Source organism: Thalia democratica, chromosome 3 (genome assembly GCF_965202585.1).
Source record: "Thalia democratica chromosome 3, ktThaDemo2.hap1.1, whole genome shotgun sequence".
NCBI lineage: Eukaryota > Metazoa > Chordata > Thaliacea > Salpida > Salpidae > Thalia > Thalia democratica.
The window spans coordinates 23,444,267-23,461,552 of NC_139167.1; the positions used below are offsets into that span (position 1 = coordinate 23,444,267).

The 17,286-nt window shown below is 26.5% G+C and overlaps 2 protein-coding genes across 2 annotated transcripts; one reads left to right on the forward strand and one right to left on the reverse strand.

Moving 5' to 3' along the window:
* Window positions 1–741: 741 nt before the first annotated feature.
* LOC145831212 (prolyl 4-hydroxylase subunit alpha-1-like) lies at window positions 742–9,189 on the reverse strand. The gene is made up of 13 exons (XM_082938356.1): window positions 8,974–9,189; window positions 8,422–8,529; window positions 7,214–7,277; window positions 6,717–6,901; window positions 5,478–5,659; window positions 4,761–4,870; window positions 4,295–4,391; window positions 3,653–3,804; window positions 3,219–3,323; window positions 2,911–2,995; window positions 2,190–2,323; window positions 1,780–1,863; window positions 742–1,428 (listed from the first exon to the last, which is right to left on the reverse strand). The coding sequence occupies exons 1-13, from the start codon at window positions 9,172–9,174 to the stop codon at window positions 1,331–1,333; spliced, it is 1,605 nt and encodes a 534-aa protein (XP_082794482.1). The 5' UTR covers window positions 9,175–9,189; the 3' UTR covers window positions 742–1,330.
* Window positions 9,190–9,647: 458 nt separating this feature from the next.
* Window positions 9,648–15,343, forward strand: LOC145832120 (store-operated calcium entry-associated regulatory factor-like). The gene is made up of 3 exons (XM_082939476.1): window positions 9,648–9,708; window positions 14,434–14,553; window positions 15,093–15,343. Exons 1-3 carry the CDS (start codon window positions 9,648–9,650, stop codon window positions 15,341–15,343), a joined length of 432 nt encoding a protein of 143 aa, XP_082795602.1.
* The last annotated feature ends 1,943 nt before the right edge of the window (window positions 15,344–17,286 follow it).

A 17,286-nucleotide genomic window follows, 5' to 3' on the forward strand; every position in this document is an offset into this window, starting at 1 on the left:
GTTAAATACAGTGTGAGTTACTTGGTATTATAATATTTAAGTAAAAACTGCAAGTTTTAAGGCTATGTGGACTGCATATTAACTTGAATTTCAAAACACACAAAATTTAATGTACAACTTTGGTAAATATAAGATAAAGGTTTGTGTATTAGCAATGTAAAAAAGACATATTAAAGTAATTCTACACAGAGTTCTATTAGAAAAAATAACTGAGAAAGTTAATTCTTTAATTAGAAGCTATACAAAAAAAGATGTTTCATCATATGGAAACACATTTACACAAAACGATTTTTGATAAAAAGAAAAATTGTTAAGTTATAAAACCACACAGATAGATAGAACCATAATAAATGTTATATTATTTTCAAAACATCAACATTACAAATGCTGATATATTACAAATTATGATTAAAAATTACCACTGTAGTATTTAAACATGATTTTTGATATTTATAAAAGGCAAATCAAAAGTTCATTGAAAAAAGTTCATTATATAAAATTCAAACTTGAAAGGACACTTTGTGAAAAGATTACTCTGATAAAAAATAATATCAAAAAAAAATTAAAAAGTGTGTTAAAAATAACACATATATAGTTTGGCATAAATTGTTTAGTACATTAGTAAATATTACACTAGAAACTTTATATACTTATTCTATAAAAAATAATAAGACTAAATGAATAAACTATAAAACAATTATAAACAAGGCAAAATAAAACTAGCAGTTAAACATTAAAACTATCATGTTCAAAGTATGCTAAATATTAATACATAATGATCTTCTCATAATTAAAACGTGCAAATAAAATTTAGACGGATTACAGCTTATTAATTAAAACTAAAATATGTGAAAGATTTTTAAACAACTAAGTTTGTTTTACACTGCTACATATAAACTGGTTCTTTCAAAAAAATTAAGTGATTTTTCAAAAGCTGTACAGAAAAAAGTAAAAAATAAACTTAACGTAGGGGTTTTGTTCGATAAAGCTTACATAATTAGATTCAAACAAAATATAAAGTTTGTTAATGAACATTTATGCTTCAAATGATTTATGAAAGTTCAATAAAGTTGTAAACAGCTTTGTATTTTACAAATAAACTAACATAACACTCAAAATGTTTGAAAATCCATAACTTAGTTAAAAATAAATTTCAAAGTAAATAATGTACTGCAAATGTCCCAGACTTTACACGCAAAAATGTTCCATATTTACATTTCCCATTCATGAATAGGAGATACTGGCTTCAATCAAATATCTGATGAACAAAATCGAAATGTCTTATATACAGTATATATACAGGATGGACAAAAATCTTCAAACTTTCTCTCTAGAAAATCCTGTTATCAGCATACCTATCCAACTTGCACTTTCTTCTGAATTCCTGACCTCTTTCGTGAATCCATTTGTTTCCCACCCACTTGATACCTTTATAAAAATATTATATTTAGTATAGCAAAGGATTGTTGAATATAACTTTTAAACCAGTTATTATAGTTGTATTCATAAAATTTTAACACACTAACAATCACTTAAAACCTGTCAGTATTAAAATTTTGTACTTGTGTTAAAACATCATATATTACTGTTACATCAATATGATATTGTTACATTATAAATCACTTTATATATATGCCAGTAAAACTATACTAATATGTTATTATATTGCATAATACTAAATCTGTTAATACAATTATTTTAATATTTTATTTTAGTTTTAAATTGATAAACTTGTAAAAAGAAAAATATCAAACTAATATTATATTATTTATCAAATACCTGTCAATACTGGGCAAGCAGCATGTCTTGTTCTCATATCTCCTTTGCCATTAGGATACAAATTGTACCAAAATACTGCTGAACCTGTTTAAATTAAAATTTGTTTAGATTATATTTATTTTTATCAATTTGCGTTATTGTTCTTCATTTATAATACTAATCTTGTAATATTTCTCTGATTTGCACTAAATTTATTTTTTTTTATTTGAAGCAATCTAATAATCTAATTTAACTATTTAAGTTAAAACTTCATACCAATTTTTTACCAAGTGTTACAAAATATATCAACTCTGTATTATTTTCATTTGTTCAAAATTTAATCTTAAATGCAATTATTTTTCTCCACTTCTTGTTTATCAAATTTTTTTTAAATATATTTTCTTATCTCAAATGTAACTAATAATTTTCACCTTTCACGGGCCTTGCAGCGATTTGAGGTGTAAGAAACACAGTTGAACCTCCGTATTTAATATCAGTGAAATAAAATAAAAATGTTGCGATCCTGTTTCCTATTTCTTCATCGAACTGGCCTGCATCCGTTTCTCTGTATAAAATATTCAATTTAAATGTTTTTTTTCCTAAAAAAAATACACTAGATATTTTCTCATTGTTGCCATACTTGGTAAGTTAATTATTCCATGAAATACTAATACATTGAGTACTTTACGAATTATTTATATCGCATCTAACCAAAAAAAACTTGTATAAGCCTTACGCTTACCTTTACTTGGTCGACTTTAATAATTAAAATTAAAAAATAATAATTAATTAACCTTGCATGTAATAGTGAGGTTTGTAACATCCAATTATTGAAAATATCAAGATACTTAAAAAATTGAATTTAATTGAAATATTATCAAAATTATATATTAAAGCTTTTATTTCCCATAATACACTGTGATTCATACTATCCACCAAATCCATAGTTAATAAAATTACAAGTTATAAAAAAGTGAAAACAATAAATTAATTTTTATCTTGTCATAAACAACTAATGTCTGAATTAAAACACAAACATATATGTGTCAGCCATATAATGAGGCTCACACTGTCCACAAATACCATAAATACTACAAATATAAAGAAAAAAAAACTAAATTAAAATATCTAAAAAAGAATTGCAATATCTACCTTGCCATATCGTAATGTGGTTCATACTGTCCACCAATACCGTAGTTAGCAATCTGAAGATCTTCTGCTGTCTCCATAGTAAGTCCTGTTTAATAAATTTAATTTCTAAAAACATTTAAAATCATTTTAACTTATTTCAACTTTTCATTTAAAAGTGTTATTTAATATTAAACTTGCGGATAATAATACGAATAATGGTATATTTTATTCTCAGACACACTCTCACAAAAATAATATATCAAGATACAATCCTATCATGTTGGAAGTTAAATCATATTTATCATAATAATATTTTATCATATTCAAACCTGTTATGTCTTCAATACGTTGGCACACTCTCTTTACAACTTTGTCATCGTGATCTTTTAACCATGCTGACTTGCTAACACGATAATCAGCACTCTCAAGTACTCCTGTTTGTTTATTTATCAGTTAGTTACAACTGTGTCTTATCAAATACAATTTACTTATCCGCAGTCTGCAAAAAACTCTAGAACTCATGTGGTGGTTGTAATATTAAAAGTTTCATTATATGCACAAAACAACTAGTCTACTTATAATAAAAAGATGCACACTTTTACCAAGTTATAAACTCAAATTTTATGGTTTATATGTCTTTTTGGAAAACCAGCTTTTTAAAATTTTAAACTTGATTTTGAAGAATTCGAAAATAAACCCATCTTACAAAAATACAAGGAAAAATTGTTAAAAAAAGATTTGTTTTTAATATTTACAAACAAACCTGTCAACGGGTTCTGAACGGTCGCTCTGTACAGTTTTGGTTTAGCAAGTCTCTGGATTACTTTTATTTCACTGTCGCTTATGACGTCATAAAACCTGACGATGTGAGGAGAAGGGTACATCTCCTCCATCTTAATTGGAGAAATTATTAATCTGTTTATAAAAATTTAATCTCAGTTATAAAAAAACACTAAGATATTATTTTCTATGTACATTAAATAAAAATAATATCAAACCTTTTATAATTACACAAATTTAATCAATGGCGTCTAAACTATTATAAATAAATTTAAGTTTTTCCTACTTTGATGGGAGAAAGTATTAATCAGTTTATAACAATTTAGATGCCAACAATATTTTATTAAATTGAAACAAGTAGAAAGAGGATAAAGTTAGTCTAGGTGTTATAATACAATATTTGGTTAATAATGAACTTGGGTTTATAGTTGATATGAAAAAGATTTTTTAAGTAGATTAAAACATAAATTTATTTACAAATGTTAAGAGACAAAATAATAACATTCTATTCACGTGAAAGTAGTTTTATGTTGGCTTATTGCCAATCCTCCAGTAGAAGCACTTCTACTTTCTCTAAATAATCACAACCAAAACTATTGATAAATGTTTATTAGATTAGTATTACCTTGGTTGATTGCCGTTGGTCCAGTAGTAACACTTCAACTTCCTTTCTACTTTCTTCTTAAGTTCCGGTTGAACCCTGCACAGTCTCTCGTAGTTACCTATTAAATATAATTAAATAACAATAACAATAAATACAGCTTCTTGTAATTGCTTAATTAAATATAATTAATAATTATCATTGTAATGCAATGAACTAATTCAGGTTTCTAATTTATATAGATATATTAATTTTAAAAGTTACTAAATACTTAAAAATACAGCCTAGCTAAATAATTATTAACGAGTCTTTTGTAATTTACCAAGTACGATTAACAGTTGTTAATTAGATTTTTTCAAAATATAAAATACAATTCAAAATATAATTATAATAATTATGACTTGTGATAATAATTATTGATGCAATTACCAAGTTTAAACTAATAGATAGAAAAATATATGACATATAAAATTTAATGAATAGTAATTACCAAGTTCAGGTCTCTTGGCGGGCCCATCCTGCCCAGAAAGGTAAACTTCGTCTTGTCTCGAAAGAACTGATTCACCCCTGCGGTTGCTGCCCAGTAGTTTCTGGAAGTACCTGTTTGGATTAGGAGTTATTATTAAAGTTATTTTATGTATTCAATGTTTTATGAAATGAAATGAAAATCAAATGTTTATACTAAAATGTACAATTTTTATTAATAGAATATAAGTACTAATGTTTCTAAAATGTTAAGAGCTATGTCAAGTAGTTTCTAAAAGTACCTTTTGAAAAGATTAAGTAATAACTAAATGCATTGAATAAAGCTTATGTAAACGATATATGAAATATAATATATGTTTGTTTAATGACATATTATGGTTGAAAACTTTTGTACAAAATACTCAATGTTTTTTTCATGTAATTACTTATTACTGCTTAAATGTAATATTTATATGTTTAATAAGACACATTATAAGGCGTCTACACCGTCTTAAAAGTTTCTTGAAGTATATGCTTTAACTTTAACGTTTGGATTTTAAATAAAAGTTAAAAGTTTACTTAATTTATTTTTACCTGTATATGTTTAGTATAAGTTAAATTACGCTCACTAGTTTTGCTATTTTTTCTTATTTTGTCTTACCTGTATGACAAAAAGATATACTTAAAACTAATTATTAATATGAAAACTTTAAAAAAAGTACTGTTTATTATTTCAAAATACCTGTAATTTCCCTGAATCCTAGCATCGGAAGGATCAATGTCCATCATTTTAGTCGTGATATCCATGGCTCTCTTCAGATTACCAGTTCTTGAAAGACAGTACGATAAATGGTCCATCACATCGAATTTCGTGAAGTAAGTGTACTCCTTTTCGTCCATACTCAGTGTTTGGGACATCCAAACCTTTGAAAATTGGTTAAGTTGGTAAGTAATCTTAAGTGGAAAAAAGTATATTGCTTAACCAAACGGGAAAGTGTTATAAAACATTGAAAAAAATTTAAAAACTTACAATTGTTAGAAAAAAAAAGTATTTTTTAACAAAATAATTCTATTATAAATCAAACATTTGGACTATTAAGTGTACATCAAGCCTTAAACATTTATTATGACAATTTTAAATTTTTTTTGCTAAATCTGTGTGTTAAAAAATTAAAAATTTTTTAGTACATATTAAACACAATACAGTAAGAACTAAAAACTTATTATACTATTTTAAACACACTATATTGTAATTTAAGGCCATAGGGGGGTAAAACACTTGACTTATATTTACAAAATTTAACTTTGACTTTTATATGAAAGCTTTAATTACAAAATATATCCCAGTTTTTATAGAATTTGAAAATATCATTCAAATTTTCAGATATTTTTTTTACAAAAAGTTTTCAATACAAATGTAGGAACCCAGATTTTTTGGGGTCAATTTTCTCAGAAATTTTAAAAACCACTAAAAATCTATCTCCTCCTTCATTTTTCAAACAATCTTCTTCAAATTTTCAGAAAATGTTCCTTACATTATAAGAAAAAAATGTTACTTATGAATTTTGATAATTTAAAATATTAAAAATTTTATGGCAAAAACTTAAGGAAAAGGTACTTTTGTGGCAAAAAAAAAATTTTTACTTAAATTTTTTTAAATTCACAAAGAAAGTTTTTTGGTATTGTATAAAGATTAGACTGTGAAAGTTTGAAGAATATTGCTTAAAAAATGTAGGAGGAGATAGATTTTAAACAAAATAGTCTTTATTTGCTGTTTTAGTTTTCGCTTCCTATAGAGAACCTATTATGCGGCCTGACTTTGACTGGTCATATCTCAAAAATTAATTCGAATTTTTAAAACCATAAAAAGTAACTTAAAGCTTAGAAAAAATCTATAAAATAAGATCAACTAGTAAACCATGGCTACCCCTCTATGGCCTTAAATTTCAAAATGAGTTATTCCTATCACAATCAAACCAACCTTGCAGTGATAGTAGTCTTTAGCCAGGTACGACTCCCTGCCAATGTAGTAGCAATCTTCAGCTGAAAGGGACTGGTTTGACAGCTGTCCTTTTATGTTGCCGCTTGCGAACATTTTGGTGTCCAGTTTGTATGTGTCCTGCAACCTTAACAAGGCCATGGCAGAACCTTTCAAGTCGTTCTCACCTGGTAAAAAATACGTTTTTATAAAATAGATACAAGGGTTTTCCATTAACAAAAAAAACTTACTTACTTGAGCGAAATGACAAAGATGAATTTAAATTACTGTTATTATTAATATAAAAAAAAATCTTAATCAATCAAAATTGAGACATTAACAATTTTTAGGAACTGCTTACTTCTTCAGTTCTAAAACTGTATCTTATTTAATGTATAAAGTATAATTTTATTTTTTAATGAGTTTCTGGTATTCACATGTGAATGTTAAAGCATGAGGTTTTTAGATAAATGATTAAAAACTGTCAAATCAAAACTGACCTGGAAAGTTAGCCTTCCTAGAGTTGAAAAGCTCCATGAACTCCTGGCTGTTGTCTGCATTGACCTGATTAAATATTAAATAGTTTTTATTAGTTTTATAAAGTAAAACTATTTTAAAAATTTAACATCTATACCTATTGTATATACCTTTCAGAAATATAAATTCACAAATTGTAGTTGTTTACTCAAGTGTGTTTTATTTTCGTTTTTTAATCAAAAGATTAAAGCTTGGTATTCTTTTAAAAATGTTATGAAAAGATTAAAAGTTGAAATATAGTAATTTTTGTTTCAATTTAAACAAATAACTATTATTTAGAATAGTGGGCAAACTTATACTATATTTTTTTAATAACTTAAATTATTTTTAAAATTAAACTTAAACAAGAATTAAATTCTTACATTAGTAACGGCTTATTTGTGTAATTAATATTTTTAGTTACAAGTAAGATACTTATCAAATTAAAGAACAAAACAATCATTAAAAATAAAACAAACTAGCTTTAAGATCAATAAGTTTCTTAACTATTTATATCTACTTTTATGTTCAACTTTTATTACATACATTTTCCCAGTTTTTACTTTTTATAAACTAGATAAATATACGACTAATCTGAAATTACTTTAACAAAAGAAGTTCGAATACGCATAATTTTTATATTTACATTAGCATTACATTGTGCTTTTTACACAAGTATTAAAATGAGTTCAAATGGTTTTGATGAAAGTTCATATTGAATGCAAATAGATTTGATATCTACCTGATCTAATACAAATTTATAAAAAATTAGTTTAGTAATCATTATAAGCCTTATAAAAATATTTTGAATAAACTTGCTTGGTTTTTAATTAACTTTCATAATAGTTATATATCTTATATGGCAGGGCAGACAAACTGCGGCCCCTCGGTCACAATCATAACTTTATTTGAAATAACTAAAATCAATAAAGTTTTTTTTATAAATTTTTCAAAAATTTATGTAACCTTTTTAAAGTATGTATACCACAAACAACTTTTTCTTAAAAACCTTGTTAGCTTTTATTTTATAACATTTTAAACTATTAGTTTTGGAGGCTACCTATTATAAACAGTGAACTTTTTTTTAATTCCTTATGTATCTATTTTTGTTAATATACATCATACTTTTAAAATACTATTAATATAGATATTATAAAATATTTAATAATATAAACATTCATAAAGATCTTACTTGATCTTCCAATTGACTCCATTCATACCCCATCCTCTTGATCAACCTGAACTGGTTGATGGGGTGACTCAGGTACTTATCAACATCCAACTCAGCCTGGTTGTTCACCTGGTATGTGTATAACTTTGGAAAAAGTGTTATTTTGTTTAAACTTAATTTTACTTTAATACTTTTAACACTTTATCACTTTAAATATTTGGTTTAATACTTTATAGACAAATCACAGCAACATACTATACATGATGCAAAAAACATAAGTAAACCACTTTTTGTTTTACATTTTTAGCACTATAATAATTCTAATAGTATACCATTTATAAATTATATAAATAAATACATAGACCTACTAATATAATCTTATACTTATAAAAAGTAGAATCACTAGACATAGAAACTTTTATCAACATAACAAAAATTTTACATTTTACAATATGTTTCATTGAAGGCAACAATTATATAACAAACTTTTATACTTTATGGTAATATAAACTCTTTCAAGTATAAGCCTCATTAGACTTAAAAGAGTCTTAAAAACAACAAAATGCAACTCACTTGTTCAAACTGATTGAGTGCGTTCTTGATATTATCCAATCTTTTCTCTTCCGCTTGCAAGTAATCTTCCAAGTTCTTCACCAGGTCCTGCTCGTTCTTCAACAGCTCCTCCATGACACCAAGTGACGAAAACCACTCCTTGGTGGCTGAACATGTGAGAGTGGTGAGTGAATATACGAACAGGAACAGAAGAGCTTTCATGTTTGTGTTACTACTTTGTTCTAAAAATGGAATATATTTAGCACAAAACCACTTGAATAAAATCTGTAATATGCTTACTAGATCTATGTTAGCTAGGGTTTCCCTTTTTTCAAATAACCCCCTTTAAAAAATTTAAAAAAAAGCTCTGGCCTCCTCCAAAAAGATTTCTTCTTTAAAAACTACCTTTAAAATGCTTAAGAACTTTTTTTTGCTCGACATCATCTACCCCAGAAAATCTAGTGTAAGTTTAAAATTATGGCCTTGTGGCTCTCCCCTTTACAGCTTATGGCCCCCTAAATTTTCTTAAATTTTTTCATAATATCTAGTATAAACTTTAAAACTACCATTCAAAACGCCTAAGATTTTTTTCTGCTCTTCATTGTCAACTCCAGAATACCTAGTGTAAGTTTCAAACTATGACCTCATGCCCCCCTGTGGCCCCTTTGCTGCTTATGGCCTCCTAAATTTATGTAATGGCTCCTAAGGGGGCCACTTGGCCCACTATGGGAAACCCTGATGTAGACAAACCATGTGGTTTAATTTAGACTTGATTTTGTGCAAAAAGGAAGATAGAGCTTTCATGTTTATGCTAATGTGTTGTGTATAAACACTTAAAAATTTAAGAACAGGAAAAAAAACTATAATGTATGTACTAGTTTAATCCACTCTATATTTTTTTGCTGAGAAATTAGTGAAACTATTGTAAGAAATAATATTAGAAATAATTTAACTTGGACAGAAACAAAAGAGATTTTACGTTAACACTATTGTAATCTTATGAAATTATTTTATGTAGTTATTATATTTGTGTGTATAAAATTTATTTCTAAATACAATTTATTTTTTTTAATAGTACACATGTTTTATGTAGCCTTTTGCCACAATCATCAGCTACTCGATTAAAGGGCATAGGAGAGTGTAAGATTATTTTTACAAAAATTAACATTTGCTCTTTTATGAAAGCTCAAACTACAAGCCCTTTTTTCTAGAATACAAAAATTTTAATTAGTTTTTGAGATATAACTATTCAAAATATAAATTTAAGTGTTTATTAACAAGTTCACTGGAATATAAAATAAAAACAAATTATACAGTAATCTTCCTTTATTGTACCAACATATGTTTCTGTGTATTAACGGATTGACACACTTCAACTGGGTTCTGTAAAATATTTAATAATTTAATGAAATAATAGAAGCTAAAGTAGGTGTATACACCTCTAAAGTTTGTAGAAATTATTTTTATTTTAATGAACACATCTATACACCTACTTTAGCTTCTATTCTTACATTACAGCATTTATTTTTTACAGAACCCAGTTGAAGTGTGCTAATCCGTTAAAAAACTAAAACATATGTTGGTATAATAAAGGAAGATTACTGTATAGATGGTTTTTATTTCTGAGATATAGGTATTTTTGTAAAAAAAAAATCTAATACAAATGCTTGGAACGCAATATTTTCAAGAATTTCTTAATTCAAAATTTCCCTACAAATTTATCTCCTCCTTTATTTTTCAAGCTAAACACGTAAAGTTTTCAGCAAACATTTATTTAAAGTTTTAAAAGACGTTTAAAATTAGGATTTTTAAAACATTAAATAAATAAAATTTTTCCATAAAAAAACAAAAAAAAATGGTGGTTTTTTTAATAAATAATACTATAACAGGGTTTGTGACAGGGCACAATAGATTTACACTAGCTAGCTCTGTTCACTCACACAACACATGGTTTTCAAAGAAAATAAATATCATAACCAAAAGATGTGGAACAAGACTTGGCCTAATCTGCTTTAGGTATTTGGGTCCCGAGTTTTGTTTTAAAGTTTCTGAAACTTTTAAAAACTTAAAAAAAGATTGTTTCAAATTTAGTTATAAAAACTTTTTGTTAAATAACTACAAGAAGTAGATCTAGAGTGCTTCTGCATGTGTGTTTTGTTTGTGTTGAAATTTGATTCATGTTATTTGGGCATCAGATTGTGATGTGTTGGTCTTTTATTTTATGAATTTCCTGGTAATAAAAGAGTGATTGTTATAAGTTATTGAAATAAATTTTACTTATTGTTAATTAATTTTATTTGTTGTGTTTTCTTTATTGCGCTAAATTTAAGATAAATTATTTTATTCATTTAAACTTTTATTTTATTAGAAAATTAGAGGTAAAAGTATAAAGTTAATAAAATCTTTTTATTTTTTATTATTTTAGTTTTACATCAGGTTAAATACTAACCAGTTTATATACTATATATATATATTATATATATAATTATTGTCTTGTCGACATATAAAAAAGCTTCTTTTAAAACACAACAAAGTTTGAAGCATTTTATAGTCAATTAACTGTTGTTTTTGTTAATTTTAGTTGTTTAATTAGTTAGAAGGTAGATCGATTTTTGTACTGAATATTTGTAATGTACAATATTACGCCATACTGTTTTTTGTTTTTTTGCATAACTTTTGTATCTTTGTTTAGTACAGTGCTTTGTATTTTGAATTTAACTGGCTGATGATCAAAGCTTTATGAAAAATTAAAGCTTTGTGAAACATATGTTCCAGTATTTTTAAAATCGCCATTTGAATAAATTATTTAAAAGCCCTTCAAGTGGGCTCAGTTGAAAGTGTTTACGTTTAAACATTAACCTTATTTTATATATTATATATTATATATAAATATAATACTTATTATTGTTTTTTTTTCAAATACAAGCAGTATTTCTTTATTCTAGTTTTTTTTTCAAATAGAAATTAATACTTTCAATTAGATACTGGTTTATTTGAGTTTGCAACAGCTGATTGTGAGTTCACACTGGTGGCAGTGATCACATGATTGGATTGTTAATGTGTTTTTTGTTGTAGCAAATACTTTCTTGGGGATTTGAGCTTTATGATTTTCCCACACTTTGTGTTTTTTTGTGTTGAGATTTTAACCTTGTGATTGTTTTCCAAATGACTTGTCACCGGAGGTTTTTCAATAAATGCTTAGGACTAGTTTTTAGTTTCATTTTGGTTGGTCAAAAATAAAAATTCTACTTTTCATTTTGTTTATCGATAGATATAGTTTTATTTTCCATTAAAGTGTTAATTTTTTTTTGATAAATTCAAAGATATGGCAGGTGGAATAACATATGATGAGCTCAAATTCACTCATTGACCTTCAGAAAACGTTTATCATTGCAGAGAAGAGAGTGAGTTAAGATATTTTTCTACCTTAAAAAGTTTTATGTTTCTAAATTAAATAAATTCATGCATTAAAACAATTTAAATATTACTAATAGACTAAAATAAAAATTTGAAAAGATTGTTTAAAAAATTAAGGAGAAAATAGATTTTTAATGAAACAGAGTTTTTTTCTTTTTTGGTTTTAGCCTTCCATAAGGAACCTATTGAGGTCATCAACTTTGATCCCTTATAAATCAAAATTTACTTTAAATTTTTAAGCAGTAAAAAGAGTCTGATGGCAAAGATTAAACTCTAAAAAATAATATTAACTTATAAAATCAATTTATTTCCCCATGCTCTTTAAGCCTGATACTAAATACAGGGTTGCCACTCAATTTTTCAATTTTTTTACCAGGTTTTCCAAATTTCTTCTAGGTTTCAAAAGTACACATTTCTGGGTGTATTTTAAGTTGAAAGTTAATTTTAAGGTAAGAAACTGTGTTAAATAGTATAAAAACATTGAAAAGATACTGTAAAGCTACTTCAAATATGTATTTTAATAATAAAAAAATTATGATGACCTAAATTTTTTATTTATATGAAAGAAAGAAAAATGTGAATGCTCACAACTATGGTTGATGGATTGGTGTGGAGAAAAATCTTTTGGATCATCACACCATATACATTAACTTTTTTTTTGAGCAGTTTTAACTAAAACAATAAAAAGAAACTTAAGATCAACAAAAAATCAAAATTATCATTAATATAGAATATGATAAATTTTTAGATTCAAATAGAAATTTTACTACTGAAATTGTGCACCTAAAGGCGGTGGACTACATAGTGTGTTGACAAAAGCTTGAATTTTGCTTGATTCACGCATACACCGGTTTGATTCCCAGTCAAACCTCCCGGTCTAACAAGCTATCAAATCAACACATTATAACAAATCAATCTTCAGTACTGAACAAGTTAAAATGTTAAATAATCCAGGTTTTTTTCGAGATACCTCAAATTCAAGGTTTCTTTAGATTTTTTTGCCTAAATTGTCAAATTACAGGTTTTTCCAGGTTTCCAAGTAAAGTTGCAACCCTGTAAATGTACAGAAAAAGAATAAACGAATTACACAAAAACAAAACTATGATAACGTGAAACTTCGAATTTGTCCAGGGAGTTTTAGTATAAAATATTTTACTTTACTTTAAATTAACAATCAAATCTACAAAGTTAACTATAAATCTTGTTCAACTTTCACAGTAATATTTTTATGTGCTAAAAAATGAAACAAACTTGCTGTTTGCTTCTTGAACATTTAACCAAGAAGCTTGTCAAGAAGAATCTGTTTTTGTCAATCTGGCTTTCTTTAACTAAAAAATTTTTTTCTGAATATGACACAGAATAGAGATATATGGACCGACTATTTAGATAAATAAGTAGTGTGTATTAGGGCGCTTACAAAAACAGTAAGCTCTTAAATTTTCAGCTCATAAACCTGTGCAAAATTGCAGATGGTTTGACAAAACTTTTATGCTAGCAAAATATGATTTTCTGAAAACCTCCCCAATGCAAACTGTATGCGACGCAAAAAAAAACAGACTTTGAAGTTTTTGCTGGAAGTTTTTTTCACATGACAAAATTTTTACACGAGGTACTTCTTGATTTTATGTAGCTTTTATCAAAATTGTAAGTTTACAGTAGTTTCCAGTTTTTTTTCTTTTAGTAATAAAGATAAAAAATTAAAACCACAATGTACGAGTATAATAACCAATTTACAACTGAATGTAGTAGACACATAAACACAAAACTTACTAACAAATGCAATGTATTTTAATCTGCATTTAGAAAATTTATTATTATTAGTTATCTTTCTGCTTGACTAGTTATGTGCATAACTTTTATAACATTAAGGCTTCGTGATAAGGGTATTTTTTATTGGTTGTAGAAATATTTATTAGAAGGGTAAAATAATTCGGTTTGAGATTAAAGTAAGCGAATAAAAGATGCTCAACTAGATCTGTAAAAGTAGAAAAACATAACTTCAGTTTTTAGGTTTTTTTTTTGCAAAATTTACTTATAGTTTAACTCTCTTAACTACTGCCCAAGGTTTTGAGGAGGAAGAAGGGAAGATCCTGCTGAAAGACTTGCATGTCCTCACTTTACACGAGAGTCAAATGACCACTAGAAGAAGAATTTCACCCGTGCCACAACTGAACTGTGTTGGAGGTAATGAGAAATTTAAAAATTATATTTTGAAGTCAGTTATTTTTACTTGTACTAATTTTAAATAGTTTATTTTAATTAATGATTAATTCTTTTGATCATTGAACTTTTAAACATTTTGATAATCTAATTCAATCTTGATCCAAACTTAAAGAAACTAGATATATGTTTATTTGATACTTTCTTTTAAGTTATCTTTTTTCTATTTCTGTTTCAAAAAATTTTGTTTTCAGTTTTTTTTCATGAAACTACAAACTCTCTGTTCTTTTAAGTTAAGCAAGTTGAAATTGGCAGTATTAATAACAACTGTTTCTTAAAAGTCTAAACTAAGCTATTTGTGTTAACTTAGTTTACTAGTTTTAAGCAATTAAATACTAACAAAATTCTTAGATGATGCACAATCCAAACGCTCGCTCCACCCAAAAGTGGTCCAGTGCACCAACAAACTACAAACAAATTATTTGTAGTCAATTGCTAAAATTTAATAGCTAACTTATTGATGATTTAACAGTACAATAATAATCCCAATACCAATTTTTCAGGCAGTGCTAGATACGAAAAACTCCACCCAAAACACGTCCAATGCACCAACAAGGGTTTCAACGTACAGGACTTTCATTTGGAATGTAAAGCAGACATGTCAGACAATTTTAGATTCGGAATGATCAGTGTCACCTGCAAGGGATATGATCACCCAAATGATGATTACATGCTTGCTGGATCTTGCGGGCTGAACTACAATCTTGAGTTCACCGAGAAAGGAAAGGAACTTGTCAAAGATATAAACTATTGAAAATTACTTCCTTACTCTAATATTGTTCAGGAGGTGTTTAAAATAGTTCTTGATAGTTTTATTTATCTAATCGGCAAAATGTAAGAAGTTCTTTACATAAGTTAAATAAACATTTAGATAAATAACTACACGTAAGTAAACTTAAAATTACCTTACACCAGACTTGTTATCTTGGAAAGATAACTAAGTCTAGCTGTTTTTGGGGATTTGCCAAGGGAAATTTAAATCTCTCATTCAAAGGCAAAAAATACATAACTCCATAATATATTAAATAAACATATGAAAATAATTTTTAAAAAAGTAAATAAAAACCATGTTAATTATTATATTACGTTTTTTAAAGTTTATTTTATTATTTCCTAACTAAGCTTTTTAAATCTTGTTTTAACAATTTAATTTTTCGGTCCTTTTTTCATTAAAAATCAGTAAAAAGGTCTAATACTAACAACTATTTTATAAATTAGTCAAACTTCGCAGATATGTTGTTAAACGTACAGTTATTTATCCTTTTGTTTTTTTTTGTATTATCTAATGCAGTGATCGTTAAGGTGTACACTGGTGCTCGCTAGTGTACACGAAACTTTTTTTTGGGGTGCACGAAACTTTGAGATCACAAAAAAAATACATAGAGTTAGATTGAGTATGTAGTTCATATTTGATAAAGTACTTAAAGAACACTGAACTGGGGATTTTGTAGTAATTGCGGACTGCGGAGAAGTGTTCAATTACAAGTTTGTAAGACAAAGCCATATAACAAAAATATTATTAAGAAAATAAGGTAAAACAACTAAAGAGGTCAATTAAATATAGGATCAAATAAAAAATTTCAGCTTCAGTTGTTAAAGGTTTGCATGTAAATACAAACTGAGTTATGGCTTTTACGGATAAATGCACTAATAAAAGTGTTTACGTAGTCCCACCACTAGCAACGCTTATTAAAACTAGATCTTGGGGTCACCAATTTTAATTTTTGTAGCTTGGTGTACCCAGAATATGATTAGCTTGACGACCACTGATCTAATGTGTTGAAATTTTTATGACTATCGGAACTTTACCCTTAGTATAAATATTTGTTTGCTTTTATCAAAGTATAAACCATTACATAAAGTACTCTAACATTTCTATAATAATAGTATTCAAATTTTGCAAACATGTTGTTAAATGTACAGTCATGAATTTATTTCTTTTATTGTACTATGTAGTACATTACAAAGGTTAAAACTGTTTCTACTTTCCCTTATAAAATATATATTTTATCCAGATTGATTTGGTCTAGTTATAAAAGACTATAAATTTTAAAAAGTATAAAACTTGGAATCCTTTTTAGTTTAACAATAATTTTAATAAAGCTTCATATTTTTGCATAGAAATGTTTTGAATTAAAGTTACTTTAGAGAATAAAAAAACTTACTTAAACTGCTGTTTTCAGTTTCAAGATAAAGTATAGTCTTACACTGACTATGCTATTGTTTTAGGTTTCGTAAAAAAGCGATTAAAAATGATTGGATTTTTTTATACTAGCAAACACTCGTAAATTACTATCATGTCTAGATAGCGCTAAAAAATAAAGATTTAATGTATTTTGAAATAATAAGTAATTTTTTGTCTTATACATAATGTTAAACTAGAAAATAAGTTATATTCTAAACACTATAGGTTTGTTTTCAAGGAAGCTTTTTGTCTTAAAAACCCTATATTATCGTTATCAAATTATACGAAACTAATAAATACAAAAAAAAAAAGCAAAAATCTAAAACAACAACTGAAGTCAAAAGTATGTTATATTTCAAATTTTGAAACTCTCATTAATTTTTTTTTCAAGCAATTAAAAAACAGCCATTACACCGCATTCTTTGGACCGAGTTGAAAAGTTTACTTTAAGTTAATTGATATATTTTTTGATGCGCAGTTTTACACTAACAACACAGATTTAGATTAAGAAC